The 27,534-nt window shown below is 53.3% G+C and overlaps 2 protein-coding genes across 2 annotated transcripts; both read left to right on the top strand.

Annotated features, from left to right (window-relative positions):
* Positions 1-8: 8 nt before the first annotated feature.
* SDF2 (stromal cell derived factor 2) lies at positions 9-2,876 on the top strand. Its single transcript, XM_089484188.1, has 3 exons — positions 9-340; positions 1,242-1,438; positions 2,335-2,876. The coding sequence occupies exons 1-3, from the start codon at positions 106-108 to the stop codon at positions 2,620-2,622; spliced, it is 720 nt and encodes a 239-aa protein (XP_089340314.1). The 5' UTR covers positions 9-105; the 3' UTR covers positions 2,623-2,876.
* Positions 2,877-4,441: 1,565 nt separating this feature from the next.
* BLTP2 (bridge-like lipid transfer protein family member 2) lies at positions 4,442-27,173 on the top strand. Its single transcript, XM_089483874.1, has 39 exons — positions 4,442-4,567; positions 7,761-7,890; positions 8,131-8,180; positions 9,308-9,476; positions 9,594-9,712; positions 10,047-10,107; positions 10,781-10,961; positions 11,273-11,399; positions 11,856-11,980; positions 12,126-12,193; positions 12,348-12,508; positions 12,718-12,833; positions 13,168-13,331; positions 14,126-14,399; positions 14,545-14,750; positions 15,355-16,432; positions 16,546-16,737; positions 17,015-17,217; positions 17,451-17,569; positions 17,828-18,048; positions 18,431-18,621; positions 18,866-18,965; positions 19,062-19,264; positions 19,363-19,657; positions 19,973-20,130; positions 20,505-20,711; positions 20,890-20,989; positions 21,664-21,846; positions 22,316-22,437; positions 22,670-22,825; positions 22,950-23,071; positions 23,547-23,727; positions 23,903-23,989; positions 24,267-24,377; positions 24,507-24,642; positions 25,151-25,275; positions 25,700-25,801; positions 26,148-26,282; positions 26,551-27,173. The coding sequence occupies exons 1-39, from the start codon at positions 4,497-4,499 to the stop codon at positions 26,731-26,733; spliced, it is 6,732 nt and encodes a 2,243-aa protein (XP_089340000.1). The 5' UTR covers positions 4,442-4,496; the 3' UTR covers positions 26,734-27,173.
* Positions 27,174-27,534: the final 361 nt, after the last annotated feature.

The raw sequence follows: 27,534 nt of genomic DNA on the forward strand, positions 1-27,534 counted from the left end.
ACAACAATAACAGCGAGGCCGTCTAGTTCTCTCTCCTTTCTCACTTCCGGTGTGGGACCAGAGCCGCTCTAGCCGTCACAGACTCGCTCCCCCCGCTTGGAGCAAATGGCGGCGCAAGGACCGGAAGTGGCGCGGCGGTGGTCCTGGGGAGCTTCCGGTTTGGCTCAGAGACGGAGGAAGGGGGCCAAAATGGCGGCGGCGCTGCTCTTCCTGGTGGGGCTGGGCGCAACAACAGTGGAGGCGGCTTCGGCGGAGGCGGTGACCTGCGGCTCGGTGGTGAAGCTGCTCAACCCCCGGCACGGAGTCCGCCTCCACTCCCACGACGTCCGATACGGATCCGGTAAAGAGGAGGAGGAGGCAGGGAGAGAGGGCGCCCCATCATGGACTCCTCCTCTTCCAGAGGCTATAAGGTCTTGGGAGCTAAGCAGGGCCAGCCTTGGTTGGGACTTGGATGGGAGACCGACCACCTTTGGAACACAGCCCATGGCGGTCTCCCATCCAAGTCCCAACCAGGGCTGGCCCTGCTTAGCTCCCAAGATCAGAGGGGAATTGGGAGCTTCTTATGTATTTAGGCTCCCAATGTGCCATGATGCGCTGTAGCAGTTTGGGTCACGCGTTGTCAGCCTCAGATAAGGTTGCCATAAGACCGAAACGACTTGGAAGACACGCAACAAGGACCTGACCCGCAACGTGTTGTAAACGCATCACTTAAAGGGTTGTGCGACGCCTCAGGCAATGGCTAACTGGCTCTGAACAAACCTTGCCAGTAGGCTTGCCGCAAGCCAGAAAACAACTTGAAGGCACATAATAACAATAACAATAATAACAACTTTTATTTATCTGGATTGAGACGGCTTACAATAAAATACAATACAAAAATAATCCCCCTTAAAAACATCATAAACCCAACATAATAAAAAACATTTAAACATTAAAACCATCAATTAAAACAATCAGAGATGGGGAAGAGGAGGATTCCAGCATATTGCGTGTGGCAGCCTAGTTCAACATGTGGCTGAATTGGCTATTCAGGATAGGCTTGAATAACAACCACAAAGGATATGCCCAGAGCATAGGAAACACAGGATGCCAAAACAGTGGTCCAGAGTATCGAGAGACAGGAAAGGCGCATGAGAATTAAGTTTCCAGGCAAACTCAGCGCAGTCTTCATGCCAGGGCTGGGAGGAGGAGTGGTCTCAGGCAAGGTGAAGCTAACCTTTTTGTGTCCCTTTTCCGTCCAGGCAGCGGGCAGCAGTCGGTGACCGGAGTGACGTCGGTGGACGACAGCAACAGCTACTGGCGCGTCCGGGGCAAGACCTCCACTGTGTGCGAAAGGGGGACCCCCGTGAAGTGTGGGCAGTCCATCCGGCTCACCCACATCAACACCGGGCGCAACTTGCACAGCCACCACTTCACCTCGCCTCTCTCTGGCAACCAGGTGAGGCTGGACAGGTTTGCCATTTCCCCTTTGACTTGTGCCAACAAGACAGGGGTCTCAAATGCATTGCAGAAGTAATGCTGTTTGACATACACACACGCTCCTTTAATTGTCATGGAATCCTTGGATTTGGAGTTTGCTCTGGCACCAGAGTGCTCTGACTACAAATCCCAGAATTCCATAGCATGGAGCTGTGGTATTAAAGCAGCGTCAAACTGCCTTAACTTTGCAATGTGGCACAGCACTCAGAGTGTGGGGTCAAGCTGGCAAGGGTTATTCATGAGGAGGAAGAGGCAAGCTAGGGAAGGTTGCAAAGTTTACTTTTGCCAGAGCCGACTGGGAAGGGCAAGATTCATCCCGCTGCTCTCTGTGCTGCAGAGTTAATTGACTGCAGACTCTTTTTGGACTTTGGACTCATCTCCCAGCAACTGAAGCAGGTTGAGCGCAAAGGCGGAAAGTGGAGAGAAAAGCCGGGATGTTTTAAAGGCAGCCGAAAAGTAGGACGGGAGAGGATTCACTGAGGGCCTGTACAGTCAGGCCAAAATAAAGCTGCTTTGGGTCACTTTGGAGGTATGCTGTTTAAATGATACATGCATCCTAAGAGTCCGGAAGCCACACCAAAGCCACACTCTAGTTTTTAGGACTGGAACGCAGCTTTGGCGCAGCTTCTGGCCTCTTAGGATTCATGTGTTATTTAAACAGCACACCTCCAAAGTGACCCAAAGCAGCTTTATTTTGGCTTGTCTGTACGGGGCCTGAGAGTGTCCCTTCCTCAAATCTTTCTCATCCCTCTTTTGTTTCCTTCCAAACTGCAGCGTGAGGTTCTCTGTTTGCACATCGCAATAACCATTGTCTTTGCAAGGCATGCGCTAATACGCTTTCTCTCCCTGTTCCAGGAGGTCAGTGCCTTTGGGGAGGAAGGTGAAGGAGACGTCTTGGACGACTGGACTGTCCTCTGCAGCGGCATGTACTGGGACCGGGACGGTGAGGTGCGCTTCAAGCACTTCTCCACGGAGGTTCTGCTCTCAGTGACAGGAGAGCAGTACGGGCGGCCCATCCACGGCCAGCGGGAGGTGCATGGCATGTCGTACTCCAGCCAGGACAGCTACTGGAAGGCCATGGAAGGGATCTTCATGAAGCCCTCAGAGCTGCTGAGGGCAGAGGCCTACCATGCCGAGCTATGACCGTAGAGACGGGTCCTTGGGGCCTGACTCCCTGGCTGAGCTCACTTGACGATGACTGAATGTGCGCCTGGCGGTGCAGGAGTACTAAGACACATATGCCCCTCCGCTGGGGATTTTGCTGCTCCTTGCGCCACCAGCCTCTGTGACAGAGGGTTTGCCGTCTGAGCATCCTCCTTATTGCCACCCTCCTTCCCTGCACGCCTTCTATTGCTGATATTCAGCCATAAATAAACACACGTTATTTTCCATGCGCAGTGGGTGTTTCGGTACTTTCTTTTCCTATCAGGGGTGGAAATGGGTTCCTTTTCTGGATTTGAGTGGTTTTGCCATCTGACAGTTAAGAGCATAGGAGATGAACAGAGAGGAGGAAAGAGAGAGACTGCTCTTAACAGGAGCAGCCAGGACAGTGGTTGAATGAATGGGAGAGATGATGGGCCAGCCCTGCCTTTAGGAAGAGGGAAGACACTGGCTCAGGTAGCAGAGGCAAGCCTGGCTGTTCCTGTTAGGGCCACTGACTCATTGTTTTCTGTTGGGAGAAGAGTTGTGTATGCAGCTTCATGGCTTCCCTTTCTGGTTAACTGCCTTTGTGTTGACACAGAGTTATGGTGATCCTATGGATGAGACATCTCCAAGGCTCCCTTTCTCCCACTGCTCTGCTTAGGCCCTGTACATTCATCCCTCACTGAGTCTGTCCATTCCCTCTTTCTGCTTCCCTTCACCTTTCCTAGCCTTATTGTCTTTTCTAGTGAGCCATTCCATCTCATGATGTGGCCAAAGTGCAATAGCCTCGACTTCATCATCTTGCCTTCCAGGGACATTTCAAGCTCGATCTGTTCAAGGACCCATTTGTCTCTGGGTTTTTGCTGCCCACAGTCTCTGCACTCTCCTCCAGCACTAGATGGAGAAGTAAGACTCAAGCATCAATGCTGCTGAGTCTGTTTTAGAGCTACAGCTCAGGACCTTAGAGGCCTCCCTTAAACCTTGGGGGTTTGTGTGGGTGCATTTGTGGGTTTTGGGAGAGCGCTGTGAAACCCAATGGGGACCTTGGACAAGAAGTCACAGCCTCAGAGGAGGGCAGGAGATCTGCCCAGGGAAACCCCAGGCTTCTAGAGGATGGGGCTACAGTGCTTCATGTGAGGCCAAACTGCATTATTTTTCCAAATGGCACTTGTTAAGAGAGTCCTGTAGGGACCAGAGAAGGTCCTAAAGTGAAACCACAGAGTCCAAAGCAAGTGGCCCATTGTAGGATTCCCAGTTTCTGTGGTTGTGGGTGCGAAAGCTGGCAGAAAGAGGGGAATGTCCTCCTTGGAAATGTGGGTCTGGAGGGAAGTTCTGCTGTGGATGGCCCCAAAGATGCAGGAATAGAGCAAAGGCAGCCACAGCTCTCAAAAGGGCTGTGTCTCCAATGCAGGATTATGGCAGTTCGGTATTGCCTTAACTACTACTTTGGAGTCCTGGGATCTGTAGTTTTGTGGGGGCACCAGAGCTCTCTCTGGCAAAGAAGGCCCAATATAACCTAACCAAACTACAAATCCCAGAATGCCATGGCATGGAGTCAGAGCAGTCAAAGCGGTGTCGAAGCGCATTAATTCTGGAGTCTGGGAAGAAGAGGAGTTGAGTGCTGTCATCTCTAAAGAGCGAGTCTTAAACCTGAACCAAGGAAGGGAGGGAGGGAAGAAGGAGGGTGGGCGTGGCTTCCGGGTTCCTGGGCCCCGCCCCTCCCTCGGCCTGGGCCAATGGGCTCCCTCCGCGGGGGCGCGCCTACCAGCCTGCCTGCCTGCCTGCCTCTGCGCGCGCCCCCGCGCCCCTTCCTCCTTGTCCTTCTGTCGGTTGGGAGGAGGCAGGGGCTTCTTCCCAGGGGACCCCAGCCCCCCATGGCTGCCCCTCTGCTGCTCGCCCTCCTGGGGGTCCTGTTCGTCCTCTTGTGGGGCTTCTGCCTGGGAAGGTGAGCAGCTGCTTTGGGGGGGGGGGGTTGGCTTGGGTTGTATTGCATCTGTTTTGGGGGTACAACTGTTTAGGGCCCCCCACACCTTGGCCAGGGTTGTCCCCACAATCCTAAACTGGCACCTTCCTTCCTTCCTTCCTTCCTTCCTTTCCAGACCCCCCCCCCCCAATGCCACTCCAGTGCCAGGCCTTCCCCACCTCAGGACCCCCCTAATTTAGGGTCCCTTCCTTTAACCCCCCCCAAACTGAACTGTACCCCCCTCCCCTCCCCAATTTGGGGTCTGCCCTTCCATTGGTTCATGGGCACTGCCAGTCTGGTGCCAAGCCTTCACCACTTCGGGGCCCCTTCCTCAGTTGGGGGTCCATTCCTCCAAACTGCCTGCCACCCCCAAAAAAACCAACCAGCTTGGATCCTGGGCAGTGCCAGGCCTTCCCCACCTTCTCCCCCACAGTAATAAATAGCCGCCCCCTCCTCAGTTTGGGGGATGCCCCTCCGAAGGGGTTGTGGGCTTCTTCAAGTCACCCCTCAGTCCTAAATCGTGACCCCCTATTCCCCAATTTGGGGCCTGTCCTTTCAGCTCCCTCTCCAATGTCAACTTGGTGCCAGTCCAGTGCCAGGTCTTGTCCATCTCAGCCCCCAATTTGGGATCTGACCCTCCCAATTGTCCCCCCGGGCATTGCCAGTCCGGGGCCAGACCTTGGTCCCTTCCTCAATTTGGGGTCCATCACTCCAAAACACCACCTTGGCTCATGGGCATTGCCAGTCTAGTGCCAAGCCTAACCCACCTTGCTCCCTTGAATTTGGGGTCCAAGCCTCCAAGCTGGCCCCTCAAACACCACCTTGGCTCAGGGGCACTGCCCTCCGGTGCCAGGCCTTCTTCACCTCGTCCCCACCTAGTCCTAAATTACTACCCCCCTCCCCAATTTGGGGCATGGATGCCTGTATTTGGGCTAATGCATGCCTATCGTCCCTCTCTCGGTGGACAACCTTCCCTCACCTGTTTACCTGGCATGGCTCACCTGGTCGCCATAAAGCAGGTGGTGTGGTGACATGGCCTCATTGGGGTGGCATTAGGTGGCCGGAATCCTGGTTTTCAAGGCTGGACGGTCCTCCCGGTCGGTCATCCCATGCCAAGGGGGCACCTAAGTGGGTTCACTTGTTGCTGTTTGCTTCCTAAATTGTTGCCACCATTTGTAACTTGATTGTAATCATTTATTAGAGTTATTTACATGTTTACCTCTGTGCCCCTGACTCTGCCAAACCTGGCATCGCCCAGCCGGACACCAGGCGGCATTTGCAAATTAACCCTCAGCATGCCGTTATTATTGTTGTTGTTGTTGTTGTTGTTGTGATTGTTATTTGATAATCTGGTCACTGATCCCTGAATAGCAAGCAGTCCTTGCAAATTAATCGTTGCATTATTAATTTATTTACAGGTTGGCAAATATAATTGGTTTACAGATTAGAAACTGTTTAGGGAGTGCTGAGTTTGCTATGAAGTGGCACAGAAATGTAAATGCGATTATTATTATTATTATTATCTGATATTGATCAGATATTGATATTGATCAGATCCCTGCGAGGTGGGGTCTCTTTAACTTCCATGGCTCCATGCGATGGATGATTTGTAGTCTATTGTGGCCCCTGTCCGAACAGGCAGTCTATCTCTCCAAACTACAAATCCCAACATTGCATCGCATGGGGCTGTGGCAGTTAAAGCGGTGTCAAACTGGATTAGTTCCACAGTGCGAACACAGCCAAAGTCTGGGTCCGTCAAAGCATTGGAAAGCAACGGGGGCACTCTCTCAAATGGACAATTTTGGGATCATTTTGGATTTTCGAATTCCTTCAAATTTGGCAAATTTAAAAGGAGGCGATTCAAAATTGTACCAAATGGAGTTTCAAACCTCCTTTGCCAGATCCCAGCCTTTTGGTGGGAGGCTGTTTAACCATTGAATATTTGAGCTCCTGGACTTGCGTTTCTTGGGCTATTTATGGCTGGGCCTTCAAGTGATTCATCGGGATCAGCATTGTCATTTTCTCTTTCTTCGAAAGGCCAAAAACAGGCACCAAATTCCAGCAGGTTGCAAGCTTTCTCCTTTTTATTTTGCAGCCATTTTGCTGTAGAAAAACCACGTTCGTCATCCGGCGTTTTTAATGATCGCTTCGCTCCAGCAATGAACTAGTTTGCTGCCCCCAAAATGTTAAGATTTGAAATTTGATGGAGAGGAGTACAAAGGATTTGTCTCTGGGAGGCTGGATGTTTTTGCAGGAGTCTGGGATTTTGGCTCTGCCCCCAATTCACAGTCGTAGGCTGCGTCCACATTGCAGGATTAATGCAGTTTGACACCACTTTAAATGCCATGGCTCTGTATGGCGAAGTTCTGGAATTTGTCATTTTGCGAGGTATTTTATCCTTCTCTGTTGGAGAGCTCTGGTGCCGCCGCAAACTGCAAATCCCGGGATCCCATAACACAAAGCCATGGCAGTTAAAGCAGTGCCAAACTGGATTACTTTTGCAGTATGGACGCAGCCCAAGTCTTCAGGTCCACCGAAGGCTCCATGAAATCCCAGAAGAGTACCTTTGTGTCTTTTCCTCCATGGCAATGACCCATATTGTGTAAATGTGGACAATTGCACAATTTAATAGAAGAAACGCGAACAAACCTTGCCTTTGACTTTGGGTTTTATCCCCGAATCTCATTCAATATCTGCATCTTGGGTTTTGTCGCACCTGTAAGTTGCATCTTCCTGCAAGTTTCCTATACTCTTTACACACACAAAAGTAATTTTATGCACCACGTTTTAAAAATAATGCTGTGCGTGAAACAACGGCTCCATCTGCACTGCAGAATTAATGCAGATTGGCACCACTTTAACCGCCATGGCTCTGTGCTGTGCAATGCACCAGAGATCTCTGACAGAGAAGGCTAAACATCCCACCAGACTACAAATCCCAGAATTCCATAGCCTTGAGCCATGGCAATTAAAGCGCCGTCAAACTGCATTAATTCTGCAATGCAGATTGGGTCTTTCTCTCCTTTTGATGGCTCCTTGAGCCTGGTAATGGAGTGAAAAGAGGTCCTGGGATTATTGCACTGGGACTGGTGGTGGTCTTAGTTGCATGCAGATGCCAGGAAGGGAAAGTGGCGCGCATCGAACTGAATTCCCACTCGGTTCTTCATGCTCCCAGATGGCTCCTTTACGTACTGGTCACCAACTGGTGCCGGCGTCGCCTTCAAGCTGAGCTAAAGATCCGCTCCTTCGGGTTCTTCTGGATCCAGAACCTGAGCCTGAAGTTCCAGGAAGAGCAGCAGACGGTGGTATGTAATAGGGGAACTTTGCACCGATTTGGGAACTTTGCACTGATCTGGGGTGAGTCTGGGATCACCTGCAGACTTGCCCCATGCCAGGAAAAGGTGGCCCATTTGGGAGCAACCTGGGCAGAATAAGCAGGTGGGTGGAGGATGGAGTGTTTTCTGCAGAGACTGGACAAGTTCCTTTTGGGATTTCACCTTGATCCACACAGTTGTCACTGCCTTCCTTTTTCTCTACTGCTGCAGGAGATCGACAGCATCTGGGTCTCCAGCAAACTCTTGAGCCATGATGTGCCGTAAGTACGACAAAGCGACCATGTGCTTGGGGGGGGGGGGGAGTCTGTGTCTTGGCACAGCCATGGGTTTATGTGGTACTAGTCCAATGTGCCACATTTGTGGAAAAGACCCTGCAATACATTAACCTTGCTGGTGGTCTTGAAGGAGGTAGAAGTCCCACTCCCTTGGCCATGACAATGGCAACAACTGTGCCCTATAAAGCCCTGTGTAGGTCTGGAGGACACATTTCCTACATTCTGGGTTTTGCGATCTTTCCCGGAGGCATATGGGATTTTAGAAACTGCAGCCAGGGCTTTGACCTGTGCCCAGGGAACAAGGGGGTTGCCATCACCCAGAAACCCGATTCCAGCTCTTGGGCTGAGTTTCCAGAAAGTTTTCGCAGGCGGCTTCCACCACGCGGAGGGCATTAGGATAATCCCAAGAGATGTGGCCACGGCCAGAGCAGACCTCACCCTTTCAGGCCAGGCTAATCCCATAAGACTCGGACCAGCCCTTTGGGATTCCCAGTTGGCCACGTTGTCATTCCAAAATGAAAACAGAAGCAATGTTTTCAGACAATTTTGAGCAATTTCTCCACTGTTTTGGGGGGTATCATTATGGGGAGCCATTTGGGGCAGGTGAAAACCCACCCATGAAAATGTTTTTAGATGCGGAGGGCAATCTGGGCGCTTGAGGGAAGTCCTGCAGGAAAAACGACTGAGGCCCCGTGGAGCTCACTTTCCTCACTATTGCCGTAGGGCACAAGGAGGCAAGATACCTCCTTTGTGTATATGCAGAGATTCCAAAATGTGGAAAGATCCAAAATCCCAAACACTTCTGGTCCCTTGTGGTCTCTTCAAGACGCGACCAATGTGCAAAATGCCCTCTGGGACAGTAGGAAGCTTAGGGTTCTTTTGCCGACCCTATCACAAAGTTTTTGGGGGGGCTGAGAGAATGTGACTCATACAAGTCCCACTCTCAAACTCTGTAATAGGGTCGCCATAAGCCCTGGGTGACCACAAAAACGGCATGTAGCCTGCACATCCCATTTAGCCCAATGGGTACCTTTGCTGCTGTCCCGTCGGAGGGGGCACCGGGTGACTTACCATCACCTTAATGGGGTTGTATCGTCCTTCTTCCCGTCCAGGCGCTACCTGGCCCTGTGTTTTGGGGAGGTCCGTGTCCGCGTGGACCTCCAAAAAGCCCCCAGGTTGCAGTCGCCGCTGCCACCGAGCCCCGAGGGTCCGGCCGAGGAGAATGGAGAGCAAGGGGGGGCCATCTCCGTCAGGCCCTCCATCCTCCGGCTGCTCACCCAGGTGAGAAGGGGGCAGGCGGGAAAGGTCCTGGGCCTGGTTCGGACTCGGTGGTAGGATGGATGCCCCCTTCCCAAATTGGCTCATCCTCATCTCCCGGCCTATTTGTCTCCTCCCCAGCTTTGCTCCTTCCATGTGGACTCAGTCAACATCATGGTCTTGCATGTGGCGGCCTCTGAATCCTTGTGGCATGTCCAGGTTTCCAGGGCTCGCATCCTCCTGGACTGGGACGGTAGAAGGTCAGCCCCTCTTTCTCTGCATGTATGTAATAATTGTACGCATGAAACAAAGGTTTGTTTAAACCGAACCATCAGAAAGTAAAGGTATCGCTTCCTCATCCACTCATGTGGACAGTTTTGGAGCGTTTCAGGTTTCGGAATTCCGGAGAAGGGAGACTCAACCTGTGACAGTCTTTAGTTGCTTGTAATGTTGCGATTGGAGTTTTGTTGTTGTTGTTTTAGCCTGTGTGTTGGGAGACTGTTGGGATATTAAACAGGATAAAATGAAATCGATTCAGGTGACATCTTCCCCGTCCTCCATCCTGACCCTCTTTCCTCTCCTCTCCTTCCGCAGCACGGCTTGCGAAGTGGCCTTCAGCCAAGTCAACAGCAAAATCCTCAAGAGCAGCCAGCAGGTGAGGGCAAGGCATGGGTGCTCCAAAGTACGATAGCCTTAGTTTAGTCTTTTTGGCTGCTTGTGAGAGTTCAGGCCTGCTTTTCCCTTGTTGTTACATGCTGATTTCACCGTATGAATGTGAGACAACCCAGACGTCCGCAGGTCTTGTAAACTCAGAGCCATGGCTTCCTTGGTAAACTCAACCCACCTCTGTTGGGCTTTTCCTCTTTTCCTACTGCCTTCCGCTTTGCCCAGCATTATCCCTCTTCCAAATGAATTCACATTGTCTCCTGATGTGCCCAGAGAACGGCTGCCGCAGGGGCTGAACATGAGTTCCTTGGTTCTCGTTCTTTTATATTTTCTACTCATTTCTACTTACATTTTCTACGTGACTCATTTGGAAAAGCAATAATGCTTTTCCAAATTGCCACTCTGATCCTTGGAATGCTGGCAAATGTATCCATGACATTTCTCCTTTTTTAAGCCTCGCAGGCCATTTTAAAAGAAATAGTTAACAGCCGAACAAATGATCAGACTCGTGTTTTGGGGATATGGCTCGACGCCTGCACATTAACGGATTCGTTGCCTGAGTTAATGACAGTCTGAAGGGGGACGCAGCAACGTCTCCAAAACCAGGAGTGTTTGCCTTTCTCTTAACTGTAATGTTGTCCCCCGGATGTTTCCTCTCCCAGGAAGACGCCTGCCTTGCGGAGTTGTCTCTGGCGCTGACCGTCTCTCTGGAGATCCATCCAAGCCGGCGGCAGCTGCATAGTGTGGGCCTGCGGGTCTGGGGTCTTCACGCTGAACTCCACGAGGGGCTTTTCCACGGGGAGCTCCTGAAGCGTGTTGGAAGCGGGGCTGGAGACACCGCAGGTGAAGGAAGACCTTCAGGTTCCTGGAAGGACACGGTGGTGGGTGCGGGAAAATGGCGGAGGAAGTGGCGGCTTGCCTGGGACCCTCCATTTCCCAAAGGAGACCAAGCCTTTAGGGAAAGTTAGTTGCTGTAACAGAATCCAGGGAAAGGGACTTCTTTGCTTGACAACTCTCAGTTTCTGGGGTACAGATGGGGGGGGGGCGTGGGAATGCTCACCCAATGTGTCTCCCAGGACCTCCTGTTCTTTGCTGTGCCACGTGAGACACCTTTGGTCCATGTCCTCCTTTCACGCGTGGATTCCTTTTCCTAGATCCCGTGGCCCCTCTCGAACCTCGCCAGCCTCTCCTGAGTCTCGCCAGCCTGAAATACATGCCTTCCCGGGTTGAGGTGGCACTAGAAAACACCAGCCTGGTCCTATCAATGAACAGCCAAAAGAGGTAACCAGAGGCAGGTGGGGGGGAGAGCTTGGAAAAGTTACTTTTCCTTGGGCCTCAAGGATTTCGAGGCCAGTAGGGTTGCTTGAGTGTCCATACTGGGCTGGGAGATTTTTGGAGTCATGGCTCCCCAATAGTAACTTTTCTAAAACATTTAAAGGTCTGCTAGCACCCTGTGCTGAGCTAACTGGGTGAAACATCAGGTTGCTATCCTTTATAGCAGTGGTCCCCAGACTTTAGTTCTCCAGATGTTTTGGACTTCGGCTCCCAGAATTCCTGACCATGGACCCAGCTGGCTGGGGCTTCTGGAGGCTGAAACCCAAAACACTTGGAGGTGTTTCTTGCCTTTCCAGGTAGGGTTGAAGCAGGGGTGGGGGAAATCCTACTTGTGTGAATGAGGGAAGCAAGGTTTTTATTTCTCATGTTTCCCTTTGCAAATCCTCCCCTCCGGTGTGGCAGGCACCTCACCTGGACCCTGAAGCTCCTCCAGTTTGAGTACCAGGCCGATGTGGAGCAGATCCCACTGCGCAGCTTCACCCCGACCTGCGACCTGCCCCAGATGAGCCTCGAACTCGTGCTGGAAGGTCAGTGCGCAGGGGTCAAGGAGAAGCGAGGGAACGTGGTCTTCTTCACCCAAACCCCCTGACAAAGAGTTAGCATTTTTATGTGGTGGGGAGGTGAAGAATGGGGTGCTCTGCATAAAATAACTCCTAGTGCTTCCCACTCTAGATGGACTCCTCCTCTCCCAAAGCCGCCAACGGATCGTGTGCCTCAACGTACTCAAGGCCAGCCTGCAGGTGAGTAGCCCGGAGGGGGCTTCCTTTTTCTCTTCCGTCTTCTTTGCCCCCAACCCCTGTGTGCCCCACTGTCTGCAGGGGCTCAGCTTGTGCCCCCCATACCCACGTCTGCATGCTGCACCCCGCAACCCTCTTTCTCCTTTGCCACCCCCAGGTCATGGCCATTGACGTCTCGGTGGCGGTGATGCTCAACACTTGCATCATCCACTACCGCCACCAGGAGTTCTCCCACTGGCTAAAGGTACTGGCCGCAGCCCACCAGACCACCGGACCCTCAGCCTCCTCTGCCATCGCCACCCGGGACAGGAATGGGAGGTGAGTGTTCCGCCTGGCATTGTTCCTTTAAAATGGTGAGCCACTCAGGGACCCAGTTTTGGGAGAGAACAAGGCGAGATGCAATAAACATAACAATGATATTTCCAGCCTTGGAGGTTTCGGTGCACAGCTCCAGTGGGAATATGGACGCTCTGGGCAGTTCTCCCCCCTTCATGGTCTCCTTTTTCTTCCCCCGTCTTTTCATGCAGGATGCCCCAGATCTTAGCCACGGTCATCCTCAGCGCCTCGGTGTCCAACATCAGTGTCTCGGTGCAATTGGGTGACACGCCGCCTTTCGCCCTGGGTTTCAACTCTGTCACGCTTGGTGAGTCCTGAGTCCCTCTTCCCTTGGCAGACATTGAAGCCTCCGGTTGTAGAATCCTAAAGTTTGGAGAGACCCCCGAGGGCCATCCCCTCCAACCCCATTTTGCCATGCAGAAATCAAAGGCCTCCCTGAAAGAGATGGCCGTCCAGCCTCTTTTAAAAAAACTTCCAGTGTCTCCCTGGGCCTCCTGTTCTTTGCAGCCCCATGTGAATGCTCAGGAATTCTGGGAGCTGAAGTCCAAAACTTTTTGGAGGGCCAAAGAAGGGGAGTGATGGTTCTAGACAGGGTTTGGAAGCTTTGGCCCGACTCTTTCTGTCTCCATCTTGCCACCCAGATTACCAGCACCTCCGGCCTCAGAGCGTCCACCAGCGGGCAGTGGTGGCCGTGGACCACCTTTGCTGGCGCGTGGGGGCCGACTCGCACATCCAGCGGGCCCCCCACCCGCCCAACACCCATGTCTGGGGAGAGGCCCTAATCCTGGACACCTTCAGCCTGCAGGTGAATAGGGCCACTGATGGGAGGAAAGGGCTGGGACACCGTATGGGCTCAGACGATATTGTTGTTGTTGCTGATGTTGTTATTTAGAGGGGAATAAATGGACACTGGAAACGGAGTGAACAGTTTGGGGACCCCTTTCTCCCATGCAAGAATACATGGAATCCTAGACTTGGAAGACATCCTAGAGGCCATCCAGTCTAACCCAATTCTTCTGTGGAAGAAGACACAATCAAAGCACCCCCAACAGGTGCCCATCCAGCCTCTGTTTAAAACCCTCCAAAGGAGGAGACTGTAGTTTGAATCCATTGCTCCATGTCCTAGTCTAAAGCAGCAGAAAACAAGCATGCTCCATCCTCATAGAATCATAGATTCCTAGAGTTGGAAGAGACCCCAAGAAGGGCCATCCAGTCCAACTCCATTCTGCCATGCAGGAACTCTCAATCAAAGCATCCCTGACAGATGGCCATCCAGCCTCTGTTTAAAGACTTCCAAGGAGGGATCCTCAATATGACATCCCTCCACAAATATTTAAACATGACTATCATGTCACTGCTTAACCTCCTCTTCTCCAGGCTAAGCATACCTAGCATCTCCCTAAGGTACTTCTCATAAGGCGTCGGGGTTTCCAGACCTTCCACCATTTTGGTCGCCCTCCTCTGGACACCCTCCAGCTTGTCGACATCCTTCATTTTGGTTATATATAAACCTGCCGGGAGGCCGAATACACCTTAGCAAAACACCTCAGCCCCTGTTTTTCCCCTGAGTGACCGCTGGGCTTCCGTTTCCTCCCGCAGGGCAGCTACAACCAGCCGCTGGGCACTTCCGGCAGCCACGCCGATACCCTTTTCTTGGACTGCACCCTCCGCGGGCTGCAAGTGGAGTCGTCGGACACCTGCGCCGAGTGTCTTTCCAGGGTCCTGGTGCTTCTGCTGCCAGGGGACGTAGATGGCCAGGAGGGTCCGGTGGCGGAGGAGATGGCCATTTCCCCTGGGGAGGAGCTTGGCGTCCTTTGGAAGGTGGACCTCAAGGTGGAAGATGTCAACCTCTTCACCTTGTCCCCTCTTGCAGGTGAGCGTCTCATCCATTTTCCAACTGCTTCCACAGTGGCCACCAGCTTTTGGGATCTTCCCTGGTTTGGCCAGACCCTCTCTCTGTTTTGGGGAGCTGTATGTGTGTGTTCCAAGATGGCTTCCCCTCTCCCTTGTTCTTTCAGGTGCCATGGAAGTGAGGGTGGACACCCTGACCATGCTGGGCAGCGCAGAGAGCTCCACAGTCAGCATCCAAGGCCTGGCTTTGGCCTTGGTCAAGAGCATCACGGAGAAGATGCAACCTTGCTGCAAAGCACCGGGCATCCCCAGCCCTGTGGCTGACCTCTCCACTCTTTCCCTCACCTACCGCAGCAGCATCCGCTCCTTGGAGGTACCCAGCTTTGGGGGTCTGTTCCGCCTCCCCTCTTCATATTCCACCTACATCTTTTCTTTCCCATGGATTTTAGAGGAGGGGAGAATAGCTTCTCTCTATCCCTGGAGTGGACGGCTGTGGCAAGTCCAAAAAGGCCCAAGGGAGGCGATGGGGGAATTGCACATGGCTGGCCAAAAATGCAAACGACTGAAAATGGGATAGACTGGAAGTCCACTTTCTGCTTTTTTTTGGGTGGAGAGGGGGAGAGTTTTGTTTTAATGGTTGACCATGCATGAGGAGGTCTAGAACCTATTTAAAAGGAAAAGCAACTTGTCTTCTGGTTTTGGGTCAGAGAAGGACTGTCTGAGGACTTAGGATGGATCAAAGATCTGCAGAAACGGCTACAGAGGGTGGCACCATTGCGGTTGTTCTTTGCTCAAGGTTGGCTGGGTGGGTGCGTCAAGGACCTCAAAAGTGGGCTGCGTATTTTGTTCACATCCTGCACTTTCATTTGGAAAAACAAACAGTGTTTTACTGTACTCCTGAGCTTTGGGGGCAATGAAACAAAGGGGGGAATGCATCCCTTCTGCTTCATGTCCTCTACCTTATTTTTCCACCCCAGGTCCAATGTGGAGAAAGCCTGAGCATCTTCTGGAGTCCTGCCAACCACATGTACCTCTTCCAACACCTTCTGGCCACCCGGCAATGCTATGAGATGCTGCAAAGCGTGCTGTCTCCACCGCAGCCCCTTCCCGCCACATCTCCTGAGCTCCAGCCCCCCATGGATGCAGCCCCTTCCCCTCCCAGGAGGCTACTGGGCCTGACGCTGGAGGTCAGCTCCCTCAAGGTGACGGCATTCGTCTCGGAGACCCATTACCTGAGCCTGGCGGCTGAGCGGGTCATGGTCAACCGCCACGGGGTCTCCCTTCACGGCTACTGCCCAGGCTTGGCGGCCGGTTTTGATGGCAACAGCATTTTTGTCTTCAAAGAAATGGAGCTGCAAGCCTTGCCTGAGCTGGAGGAGATGATCCTCCACCGGGGACCCTTCCCCTCCCTTGGCACCTTGCGCAACCGTGTCTGGGCCTTCTCCTGTGCCAGCGTGGCGGTGGAGTTCCCCTACCAGTATGATTTCTCAGCCACCCTGGATGAAGCCCTGGGCATCCAGAAGTGGCTGAAGGGCCTCCATGGTGGTGGCAGTGTTGGGGACCCCACTCTGGCCACCCCGCTGCCACCAGACCTTCTCCTGAAGGTCCAGCACTTCTCCTGGGTCTTCCTGGACGACGTCTTCGAGGTGAAGCTACGGGACAATTATGAGCTGATGAAGGACGAGAGTAAGGAGAGCACCAAGCGCTTGCAGCTGCTGGACGCTAAGGTGGCCGCCCTTCGGAAGCAACACGGGGAACTACTCCCGGCCCGTAAGATCGAGGAGCTCTATGCGTCCCTGGAGAAGAAGAACATTGAGATCTACATCCAGCGCTCCCACCGCCTCTACGCCAACACTCCCATGCGTAAGGCCCTCATCACCTGGACCATGTCCCACCTGGAGCTGGCTGCCTTGGCTAGCGAGAACTTCCACGGCCCCGAGAAGGTCCTGGAGCAGATCCGGGAGCTGGACGCTGCCAGCCCCTTTCCACCCGACGGATTGGACCTTATCACCCACTGGTGCCGCATGGTCAAGGGAAGCGCCCAGACCTTCTTTGGTGAGCTGATTTGGGTTTGGAACAGGGACAAAAGGCTGTTGTAGACTATGCAGTACTCAAGACTACTTACTATTCTTCTCCATCACCCATTCTTTCTCCTTCTTTCTTCGCAGTGAGGATCCGGGACTACCCTCGGTACTTATTTGAAATCCGGGACTGGCGGTTGTCGGGCAGATTGGCTGGGGCTGAGCAACGAGGTCAGCCTTGCTCCCGCCGGCAGCAAATACTGAAACTTGGGGCGCCGTGGGGAGACGTGTTTGTGGAGAGGAACATGCCACCACTGAAGTTCTACCACGACTTCCACTGTGAGTGTTTCCTCCCTTTGAACATGCATGGAGGGTGAATGCTGCCCTGCCTACGTCTGAGGCTAGGCTGAGGTTGCAAGGAGTTGCCCAGTGCCAGTTTGGGCTACTGGTCTGTGCAGCCCAGGATCGTTCATACAGAATGGGGTCTCTATATGCAGTCTGATCCAGCCCAAATAAAAATATAAAAATAAAACATACACCGCCATGAAACAGGTCTTACAGTAAACTCTTCCCCTGCCACACAAATTGTGCTGTGTGTTACTCTCTCTTGGCTCAGCTGACGTTTACCAGTATACCATTGTGTGGGGCCCGTGCTGGGACCCGGCCTGGACTCTGATCGGCCAAGCCATTGACTTGCTGACCAAGCCCTCGGAAGACCCCAGCCCACCGCTGCCATGGTGGGACAAGAGCCGGCTTCTTCTCCACGGCGACTGGCACATGGACATCGAACAGGCCAGCCTCCACCAAGTGGCCACTGAGGTGAGGCAGTGCAGGGCTGGAAGTCCCGCAAGGGAGAGCGGGAAGAGGGAGAGCTGATTGGGGCTTCTGGGAGTTGAAGTCCAAAACCAAAGTTTGGGAGTCACTAGTTTAGCTGAAGGGAAGAGCCTTCTCTCATGTCATACATCTCCTTGGAAGTTTCAGGGTCGGGTTCCATCCTCCAATGCCTCTCCGTTTTCTTTCCATGCCCCACTCTGGCCTTTCTGATCTGGCAGGACCCCTACAACACCACAGAGAACATGCACTGGGAGTGGAACCACCTCTCCTTCCACTGGCGGCCTGGGCAGTTCGTGTTCAAGGGGGACCTGGACGTCAACGTCCGGACGGCTTCCAAGTGAGCAACCGTCTTGGCGGTGGGTGGGAGCAAGCGGGAGGAAGAACTTATAAACACCCAATTACATAATATGGGAGAAGGGGAAACTGAAGAACTGGTGGGTTTCAGAAGTGATCAATAAATTGTATTTCAGGGATTCTTGGGATTGTAGTAACAGAGAAGTGTCCCCTTAGGAATCCTTTAAATGGGAGAAAAGAGACACATCCCATAATGGTTCCTTTAAAAGCGTGTATGTTTGTGTCTCCTCGTTCCCGGAAGATACGACGACTGCTGCTTCCTCCACCTGCCCCAGCTCTGCATGACACTGGACCTGACTTGGCTATGCCACGGAAACCCTCATGACCACCACGGCGTAGTTCTCCGCTCCCCAGATTTCCTGCCCGAGGTGCCTGTCGGCCAGCAGTATGACTCTTACCGGGCCTTCCGCTCTGAAAACCTCAACCTTGGCATCTGTATGGACCTGACGCGGCCCAGCGGAGGTGAGTGCCATGGGGTCGGAGTGGCTGGGTATCATCTATTGGTAAAGATGACCCATTCGTTGCCTTTGAGCCTGGTCAGTCAGGCCACAGTCTCAGTGGTCTAGAGCAGTGATTCCAAAACGTTAATCCTCTGGATGTTTTGAACTTTATCTCCCAGAATTCCTGACTGTTGGCCAAGCTGATTGGGGCTTTTGGGAGTTGAAGTCCAAAACCAAAGTTTGAGAGTCACTGGTCTAGAGAGATTATGGTTTAGAGTTCATCCCAGCATCCTCTGCTTTGCTGAAGGGAAGAGCCTTCTCTCACGTCGCATCTCCTTGGAAGTTTCAGGGTTGGGTTCTACCCTCCAACGCCTCTCTGTTTCTTTCCATGCCACCCATCTCAGACCCCTCCCAGCCCCGGATCCTCCTCTACAGCAGCACCTTGCGCTGGATGCAGAACTTCTGGGCCACCTGGACCAGCGTCACCCGCCCCATCTGCCGTGGGAAGCTCTTCGGGAACCTCAAGCCCGTCAAGAAGAAACTGGGGCAGCATTATCGGCAGCTCTCCTTCACCGCCCTCTTCCCCAAACTCCAGGTCAGGCTCCCCAGGGAGGGTGGCATGAGGGGTGGGCAGGAATCTCTTATCCCTTCCCAGGCTTGGTTTACTCTATGAAGCATTGATTTGCCTTTTGGGAGTCCTGAGTAAATGCAGAACCCTTGTCCAGAAATAGATTAAAGGCTTTACTATACGTTTTTAGATCCTGCTCAGATCCGAATGAAGGTTGGCAGCTACCAAGCATTCCGCCTGTTTTTATTTTGTGTCTTCTCTGTCTCCTCAGGTCCACTACTGGGCCTCTTTTGCCCAGCAGCGGGGCATCCAGCTGGAATGCGGCCAAGGGCACATCTTCACCCGTGGCACCCAGCGGCTCATTCCCCAAGGTGAGGATGGGGAGGAGTGTGAGGAAGAGCCTAATGCAGGGGTCAGCCAACCAAGGCATTACCCCCTTCCTTTCCCTTCTCTCTATCGGTCCATAGCTGGCACGGTGATGCGGCGCCTGATCTCCGAATGGAGCGTCACACAGATGGTCAGCGACCTGGGCTTGGTGACCGTCCACCTGATGGCCTCCACCTGCGACGAGAACGCCGACCACCGTTTGGACTCCCTTGTCAAGAAGACACACCTCCTCAGCCTCTCCTCCCTCACCTACCAGCGCCACAGTCTCCGCACGGCCGAAGAGGTGGGATGGTTTTCTCTCCAGGTTTCGAAGTCATGTGTTTCCTCCGCTGTTCCCCCTTCCCCATTGGACGGCCCTGCTCATCCCTTTCCTCCCTGCAGGAGCTCTCCATCCGCGAGGGCGAGGATGGCTTCCACACCCACCAGCTTCAACTGGTGGATCTGCGTGCCTCCTGGACGACCACCAACCGGGACATCGCCTTTGGCCTCTACGATGGCTACAAGAAGGCTGCAGTGCTCAAGCGCAACCTGTCCACCGAGGCCCTGAAGGGGCTCAAGATCGACCCCCAGGTGCCAGCCAAGAAGCTCAAGAGGGGGCCCTCCAACTACCAGTCTCCACCGCTGCGGGTCATCCTCCCAACGGACAGCAGCCAGACCGAGCGAAGGCCCTCCGGAGGTGAGGTTGGGGGGCGGGGGTCTGCTCTGGAGGGGAAAGCGAGGGCCAGGGGGCTGGACATTGAGTGGGAGCAGTGGGAGAGGGCAGCCCCACTTGAGGCATTTGTAGCCTGATGGATGAGTGGTTCATGTTTAAGTGCTCTGAGTGGCATAGCGCTCTCTTGACTGTGTTTGGCCATGGTAGGTACTGTGGGGTCCACATCTGTGTGCTGTGGCATGTCATAGTCTGAACCTGGGACCCAGGAATGTGCCTTCATGCTCCCCTTTTAACCTCTGTTTGGCCCCCTCCACCCCAACCCCCCCCCCCACTTTCCAGGTGCGCACATGCTGCAGAAGCTCATTGAGGAGACGGACAAGTTCGTGGTCTTCACGGAGGAGGAGTCGGGAGTGAGTGAGCAGCTCTGTGGGATCGCCGCCTGCCAGACGGACGACATCTTCAACCGGAACTGCCTTATTGAGCTGGTCAACTGCCAGGTGGGCTCCGTCAGCATCCCCAGCCCTCACCTTCTCCTGCATGGAGATGAATTGGGGGCAATGGGAAAGTGGCCGGACATCTCCTTCACTCCATTGGGCTGTTTTCCTTTCGGAGTTTAGTCACTGAGCCAAAAGAGGACACAGTGATCTGGTGAGCGCTGAAGGATCTCATCAGCTTTTGGACATAAAGACTGCTCCAGAGCATAGGAAGGTTGTCTTTTTTACTACAACTCCCAGAATCCCCCAACCAGCAGCCAGGCTTTTGAGGGATTCTGGTAGTCCATAGGAGTACCTTCCCTGCTATCGGGAGGTCTTCAGTGTCGGAGCAGCTACAATGGGGTGACGTTTGTGCCGTGCACCTGTCTGCTCCGCAGATGGTTCTCCGTGGAGCTGAGACAGAGGGCTGCGTGATCGTCTCGGCCGCCAAAGCCCAGCTGCTCCAGTGCCAACACCACCCAGCCTGGTACGGGGACACTCTCAAGCAGAAGACCTCCTGGACCTGCCTGCTGGATGGGATGCAGTACTTTGCCACCACTGAGAGCAGCCCCTCAGAGCACGAGGACGTCCAGCTTTGGCTAGAGGTCGGCACGGTGAAGGCAGTGGGGAGAGGTTTTTAGCTATAGGAGGGTGGGTGCTGGCCTTATCTCCCATATGAGGTCCTCCACTTCCTCCAAAACCTGACATTTGGGTAGCCAGTAGCCCCACACACCTTCAGCTCCAAAGTTGTCGCTGCTCTTCTTTCCCTGCTTCCATCTCCAGGTCAAAAACATAGAAGAGCACCGTCAGCGCAGCCTGGACTCGGTGCAGGAGCTGATGGAGAGCGGTCAAGCAGTAGGCGGCATGGTCAGCACTACCACTGGTCAGTCGGCTGCAGACAGAGGGCAAGGCTTGGGCATCTATCTGCTTCTGGGGTTGGGGAAGGCTGGGGAGGGGTTGGAAGCAGGCTCATTTTTGGCCCCCTGGGAACATCTATCAAAGAAGAGAGAACTGGGTTGCCCTCCAGCTGCCGTTTCATTGTGGTTCCCATCGTCCTCAGGGGTGGGGGACCTGGGGTCTTGCATCAAGTCTGATGGGTTACCCTCCTGGTGCTATTACACTGCTGTTCCCATCATCCCCAGGGATGAAGGGAGCTGTGGTCTTAGCACCACACTTTCCCCATCTATTCCTAAGAGAGAAAGGAAACTGACCCAATTGGTCTGTTAGGCAAAGTTAACTTTTTAGTTCTGCAGGGTTTGCCTGAGGCAGAAAGAAGGACCTCTCCTGTCACTGGCTCCTTTGGGACTCACATGGACCTCCTGGTGTTGTTGGACTGAAACTCCCAGCAGCCCTGGGTCATCACTGTCAGTGGTCAGGGATGCTGGGCACTGCAGTCCAACTACACCTGGAGGGGATCCACAGTTCCTCATCCGTATTTTAACTGGAGGGGTCAGGGTTGGGGCCTTTCTGCTGCTGATCTAACCCCCTTTGGGACACGGTTTTCTGGGTCTGAGGCTGAGGTGTCTTTGGCTTCTCTTCCCCCATTGCTCCCCTCAGACTGGAACCAGCCCCACGAGGTGCAGCCCACGCAGCAGGTCCAGCGCATCATCTCCCGCTGCAACTGCCGCATGTACTACATCAGCTACAGCCACGACATCAACCCCGAACTTGCCACGCAGATCAAGCCCCCCGAGGTGCCCGCTAATCCGGAGAAGGACGACTTGCTCAAGAAACGGGAAGGTACCAGAGAGGGGGGTACCAGTCTGGGGAATCAACAAGGGGGGACCTCTTCTCCTTCAGTGGGATACGGAGCACAGAGAAGTTAGTTCCTTGGCAGTGGGACTACATCTCCCCAAATCCTCTCTTTATCTCGGGATAACCTTCTGCACCAGAGCTGCGGAAATGTCACTTTTTTCTGGACTGCAGCTCCCAGCATCCCCCTCTCAGTGGCCATGCCAAAGGATTCTGCAGAGAAGGTTGTATCTGGGTCATTCTGCTGGTGTTAACTTCATGATGTTTTTTCAGTTGTCCTTGCTATTTCAAATTCAAGCCATACAGAAATGCACTTGCTTGCTATTTGATTTTGTTTTAGGCCTTGGAGACACAGGTGAGAATTAATTATTTCAATTAAAAATGATAGCCATGAGTTATTTATTAATGACTCTCATTTTTAATTAAAAATAAACGTTCTGGCTGTCTTCCCTTCCAGGGGCTGTGGACACTTTCACCCTGATCCACCACGACCTGGAGATCTCCACCAACCCGGCTCAGTACGCCATGATCCTGGACATTGTCAACAACCTCCTCCTCCATGTTGAACCCAAGCGCAAGGTGCGCCGAGAGCAAACTGTATCTCTCTGTTTGTGTGCGAGTGGGAGTTTGTGAGCTGTGGGATTTCAGAGGGTTTTCAAAGGTGATTCCGGGGAGAGGCAGATTAAATGGTAGTTTCTGCTTGTCGAATAGTCCTGATCCTGCAAGCCCTGACTCCGCTACAGCAATGGATAGACCTTCCCCCCGTTTTCCATCCCCATTCATGCCCCCTTTTTTGCTCCCCGTTCTTCAGGAGCACAGCGAGAAGAAGCAGCGTGTCCGCTTCCAGCTGGAGATCTCCAGCAACCCCGAGGAGCAGCGCAGCAGCATCCTCCACCTCCAGGAAGCCGTCCGGCAACACGTGGCCCAGATCCGGCTCCTGGAGAAGCAGATGTACTCTGTCCTGAAGGTGGGCACCCTCCTGCCCCTGGGCATCTGTCTCTTCAGGGCTGCTAGGGTTGGAGAGATGGGGTTCCTGTCTCCTCGTTCCCTGTGCCATAACAGCTTTTTGTCCCCGCTCTCTCCTTCTTCAGTCCTTGCAGGACGACGGCCGGAACGAAGCCTTGCTGGACCACAACCAGAAGCTGCAGCAGCAGCTGAGCCGGGAAAAGTCCGAACTGCAGCAGGAGAGCGAGGAACTGAACATCCTCATCAGGTAACTGGCAGCAAACTTCCCCAAAGGTCCTGTTACTCCCCTCTCGCCTGTCTTTCTGCCAGGAGATGTACGCCTTTTTATCTAGACAAGCATTTGGTTGTTATTATCATTATTATTATAGTTTATTTATATAGCTCTGTAAGTTTACACAGCGCTTTACATATTCATCAGCCAAGATACAGATAAAGACTACTCTGAGGTCTGTTTATTCCAGGGCCCCAGTTGCCCTAGCAAGGTGATTCTCAAACTCTGCTTCTCCAGGTGTTTAGGACTTCAGCTCCCAGAAGCCTTAGCCGTCTTGGTCTGGGATTCTGGGATCCCAAGCATCTGGAAGGCCAGAGTTTGGGGATCACTGCCCTAGAAGGGGCAGCTGAAGGTAAGGAAGGTTCCTCCTGCCTTCCAAACCAGAACGCGTGCTCATGCCAAGTATCCCCTTTGGGATCATTCTCTTCCTCCCATCCCTGGTTCTTCTCAGGTGCTTCAAAGACTTCCAGCTCCAGAGAGCCAACAAGATGGAGCTGCGGAAGCAGCCGGAGGACGTCGGAGTCGTTCGCCGGACCGAGTTCTACTTTGCCCAGGCCCGCTGGCGGCTGACCGAAGAGGACGGGCAGCTGGGCATCGCGGAGCTGGAACTGCAGCGCTTCCTTTATAGCAAGGTGGGCACCGACCCCTGGCATTTCCAGGCATTGGGGCAGAGCAGAAGCAAGGAGGGCCTATGAAATGGTTCATGCATCCATTTTGCCTCTTCTACTTGAGTATGCAATTATTGCTTAAGAAATTATCTTGTAGCCAAGGGTGCCTTAACTGTCCCGCTTCTCCTTCTCCGCGCAGGTGAACAAATCGGACGATACGGCCGAGCATCTCCTGGAACTGGGATGGGTCACCATGAACAACCTCCTTCCCAATGCCGTCTACAAGGTGAGTTTTGGGGGTAATCTCTACCCTTGTCTTCCTCCTTGGAGGTCTTTAAAGAGAGTCTGGATGGCCATCTGTCAATGGGGAGGCTTTGACTGAGAGTTCCTGCATGGCAGAATAGGGTTGCACTAGATGGCCCTTGTGGTCTCTTCCAACTCTACGATTCTATGATTCCTTTTTTTTTGTTTGTTTAAAAGGATCAACTTAATTTTTTTTTTTATGCTGTGTGGGAAGAAATGTATTAATACCCATTGGGCACGGCTGCTCATCTGTCCTGCAGGTAGTCCTTCGGCCGCAAAGCGCTTGCCAATCCGGGCGCCAGCTGGCGCTGCGGATCTTCAGCAAAGTCCGGCCTCCCGTGGGCGGCATTTCCATCAAAGAGCACTTCGAGGTGAGCGAGGGGTGTGTGTTGTGTTTGTGCCAGCGAGCAAAGGGAGGGTGGCATGACTCTGGTACGAGGCCAGAATGACCGATGGACTTGGTGGCTCTTTTGCCCCTCTGACACCTCTCTCCTTGCCAGGTGAATGTGGTGCCCCTCACCATCCAGCTGACGCACCAGTTCTTCCACCGCATGATGGGGTTTTTTTTCCCGGGGAGGAATGTGGAGGAGGAGGACGTCGGGGACGAAGAGGACAAATCCAAGCTGGTGACCACAGGTGAAGTGCGCCAGGCGCCGGCCTCGTCTCGCCACAGCCACACTCTCCAAACTATGCCTTCGACATCCATACGTACTTATTGATCACATGCGGATCCAGCTGGCAAAATGAAAAGCAGAGACAACCATTCCCTCCTACCACTTTCTTCTACCTTTGAGGGTTGTATTTTCTTTTCCTTCAAAAAAGGTGATGGCAAAGCGAAATGAAAAAGCGATCCGGAGGGCAAACAAAGAGATTGCAGCTGAAGTTCTCTGGGGGATGAATATGAAATATTGTTGGAACACTAGAAAGCAGCCAGATGTTGTTGCGGGGCAGAAACGATTGGGGAGGGAAAGACAGATATCTGGTGGGAACACAAGAGGAAAGAGGATGGATGGAGTGATGGTCTTGGCTCTTGGGCATGAGTTGGTAGGAACATAGCTTTGACCCTCCTTTCCCTCGTTCTGTAGAGAAATGGCCTCTTGCCCCAGGTACTGACCTCCCTGCCTTTCTCACTTGCCCTAACCAGGGATGCCAGTGGTGAAACCGAGGCAGCTGATGGTCTCCGACGATTCCTTGGGGCCGGGGAAAGGCATGGCCCAGGGCCTGAACCGGACATCAGGGGTCAGGCGTTCCTTCCGCAAAACGCCCGAGGTAAACCTTTGCTGCTGGGCTTAAAAGGGAAAAAGGGCACGACACAAAAGGAAAAAGGGACGGGGAAGGAAGAGGAAAACGAGAGAACTCAGGTGATGGGTGCCCATCCAGCAATGCTGATGGAGGCTTTGAGGGTCACGTTGAGGGTCGCTCCAATTGTGGGGGGTCAGTGGTTTAAATGGCCAGACTGTGGATCCAAAAATCTGAGTTCCAATCCTGAAAACTGAACCAAGAGAGCTTCTCTGCCCAGCCTACTTGGATGGGTGCTTTTTGGGGTTTTTTTTGCAAGGAATGGGGCTTAGAGGGCTACCCTAAAGATCATCTACTCTTATAGCTCTTCCCCCCAAATCCTGGTCTAGGCAGGGTGGGCTGGTTAAAGCGATGGCGGCTCCCTTCATGTGGGCCTCCATTTTATCTCCCTCAGTATCCGGTGGATGACATTGACAAGATGAAGGAGCGAGCCGCCATGAACAACTCCTTCATCTACATCAAGATCCCGCAAGTGCCACTGTGCGTCAGCTACAAGGTAGGCTAGAGAGCGCGCCATCTGGGGGCCGAACGCCTCCATCCGAGTTTATTTCAAGGGTGTGCATTCGGAGGTAGATTGCCCCTATGTAGGGAGGTTCTATTCCTGAGTAGTCAAACATCAGAAGATCTGCGCTGAAACAGGACAAATTTGGCCTATCGCATCCAGGTTTCACGTCCTGTGTCCTGTTTTTGGGTGCCCACAGTTTCTGGGGACCCAGGTGTTCCCAAGTGCACCCCAGATATTCCTGAAGATCTCTCTGTTTTTGGTTTGGGGGGGTCCAAGAAAAGTGGAGTGTCTTTTATCCGGAGCCTTGAACATCTTGCACTTTTCGTTTTTCCATCAGGGAGAGAAGAACAGTGTTGACTGGGGAGACCTCAACCTGGTTTTGCCGTGCCTCGAATACCACAACAACACCTGGACGTGGCTGGACTTCGCCATGGCGGTCAAGCGGGATAGCCGCAAGGCCTTGGTGGCCCAGGTAGGACGCAGGCGGTGCATCCCAGACCCCCGCATTTGCCAATGCTCTCCTGGCTTGTCACTTACCGCTGTCTCATTTCATAAGAAAATGGGGCAAACTGTGTAAGAAAAGGACCCTCCAGTAAAAATATATTGTAAAGCAACCATCATGTGTGAGGTGTCCCTTAAACAAATGATCAAGGGAACAATTGGAAACAAGCAAAGTAATGTCTAGATGTGGAAGTTACATTTTTGGGAGGATTTCCCAAATTTCCAAATTTCGCCCGCAGGTGATCAAGGAGAAGCTGCGCCTGAAACCCGCCGCGGGCTCCGACTCCCGAGGGAAGATGGAGAGCAAAGTCGAAGGCCACGTCCAGCAGCAGGAAGAGGACGAGAAAGCGCGGCTCTTGATCGGACTCAGCGTCGGAGAGAAGAACCCCGGCAAGAAGTCTATTTTTGGACGGCGCAAATGAGAAGTGCCAAAAAAACACCCACCGCCTGCGTGCCCCTTTCTGACTCCTGCTGGACGGGGGCAGGACGGGGGAAACCTAACCGGTAGACACGCCGCTATCCGAACTCGTCGGGGGGAACCACAAGGGACCAAAAACATCCGGCAGGATTTGGGGACGGAGACGGTCCGAGACCGAAGCCCCACGGAGCCCCCCAGAAACTTTCTGTGGCGGGGAAACGGACCGGTGGGACAGAACGGAGGCGGGCGAATGGGACGATGATAATCGGGTGCCAAGGTGCCACCGTCCCGTTGCAAGGGACCCGAATGTCCGAACTCTTTCGGCCGCGGGTTTTGTCCTGGCGTCCTGCTGGCGCCAATCTATGCATCGTTTTGTCAGGAAACAGGGAGCGGGGAAAGCAAAGTAATAAGAGTTTAATTAAGAGAGTTTATCGTTTGGAACGAGTGGTTGTCCGCGTTTTTATTTTCCCGATATCGGATGGTTTGATAATTTATTTATTTGGCTTCCACTCCAGTGGACTCCACTTCTGCTCAGTCCAAAACTCCCAAATCCCAGGGATGCTGATGGGTTACAGCTCCTATGGTTCCCCACCATCAGGCCCTGTGGGTTAGTGGCTGCTGGGAGCTGCAGTCCAGCAACATCTACGGAGTCGAAAGTGGAAAGAGAAGTGGAGGAAGCGGGATCTTGGAAGTGCCTCCTTCACAGGGTTGGCATGAGTCGACTCCATTAACAGCAACAAGTTGGAAGGGGTCCCCCAAAGGGCATCTAATCCAACCCCGGTTCCTCCCATGGGATTTTGGGTTT

Source organism: Sceloporus occidentalis, unplaced genomic scaffold (assembly GCF_023333645.1).
Source record: "Sceloporus occidentalis isolate IW3139 unplaced genomic scaffold, rSceOcc1.0.p SCAF_21, whole genome shotgun sequence".
Lineage (NCBI taxonomy): Eukaryota > Metazoa > Chordata > Lepidosauria > Squamata > Phrynosomatidae > Sceloporus > Sceloporus occidentalis.

What these genes read in the sequence shown, in the direction of transcription:
- SDF2 (XM_089484188.1), top strand. Translation starts at nt 106, where the DNA reads ATGGCGGCGCAAGGACCGGAAGTGGCGCGGCGGTGGTCCTGGGGAGCT. An exon ending in CGACGTCCGATACGGATCCG is followed by an intron (nt 341 to 1,241) that starts GTAAAGAGGAGG and finishes TTTTCCGTCCAG; the next exon opens with GCAGCGGGCAGCAGTCGGTG. An exon ending in CGCCTCTCTCTGGCAACCAG is followed by an intron (nt 1,439 to 2,334) that starts GTGAGGCTGGAC and finishes TCCCTGTTCCAG; the next exon opens with GAGGTCAGTGCCTTTGGGGA.
- BLTP2 (XM_089483874.1), top strand. Translation starts at nt 4,497, where the DNA reads ATGGCTGCCCCTCTGCTGCTCGCCCTCCTGGGGGTCCTGTTCGTCCTC. An exon ending in AACGTCCGGACGGCTTCCAA is followed by an intron (nt 17,570 to 17,827) that starts GTGAGCAACCGT and finishes CGTTCCCGGAAG; the next exon opens with ATACGACGACTGCTGCTTCC. An exon ending in AGCGCTTCCTTTATAGCAAG is followed by an intron (nt 23,728 to 23,902) that starts GTGGGCACCGAC and finishes TTCTCCGCGCAG; the next exon opens with GTGAACAAATCGGACGATAC.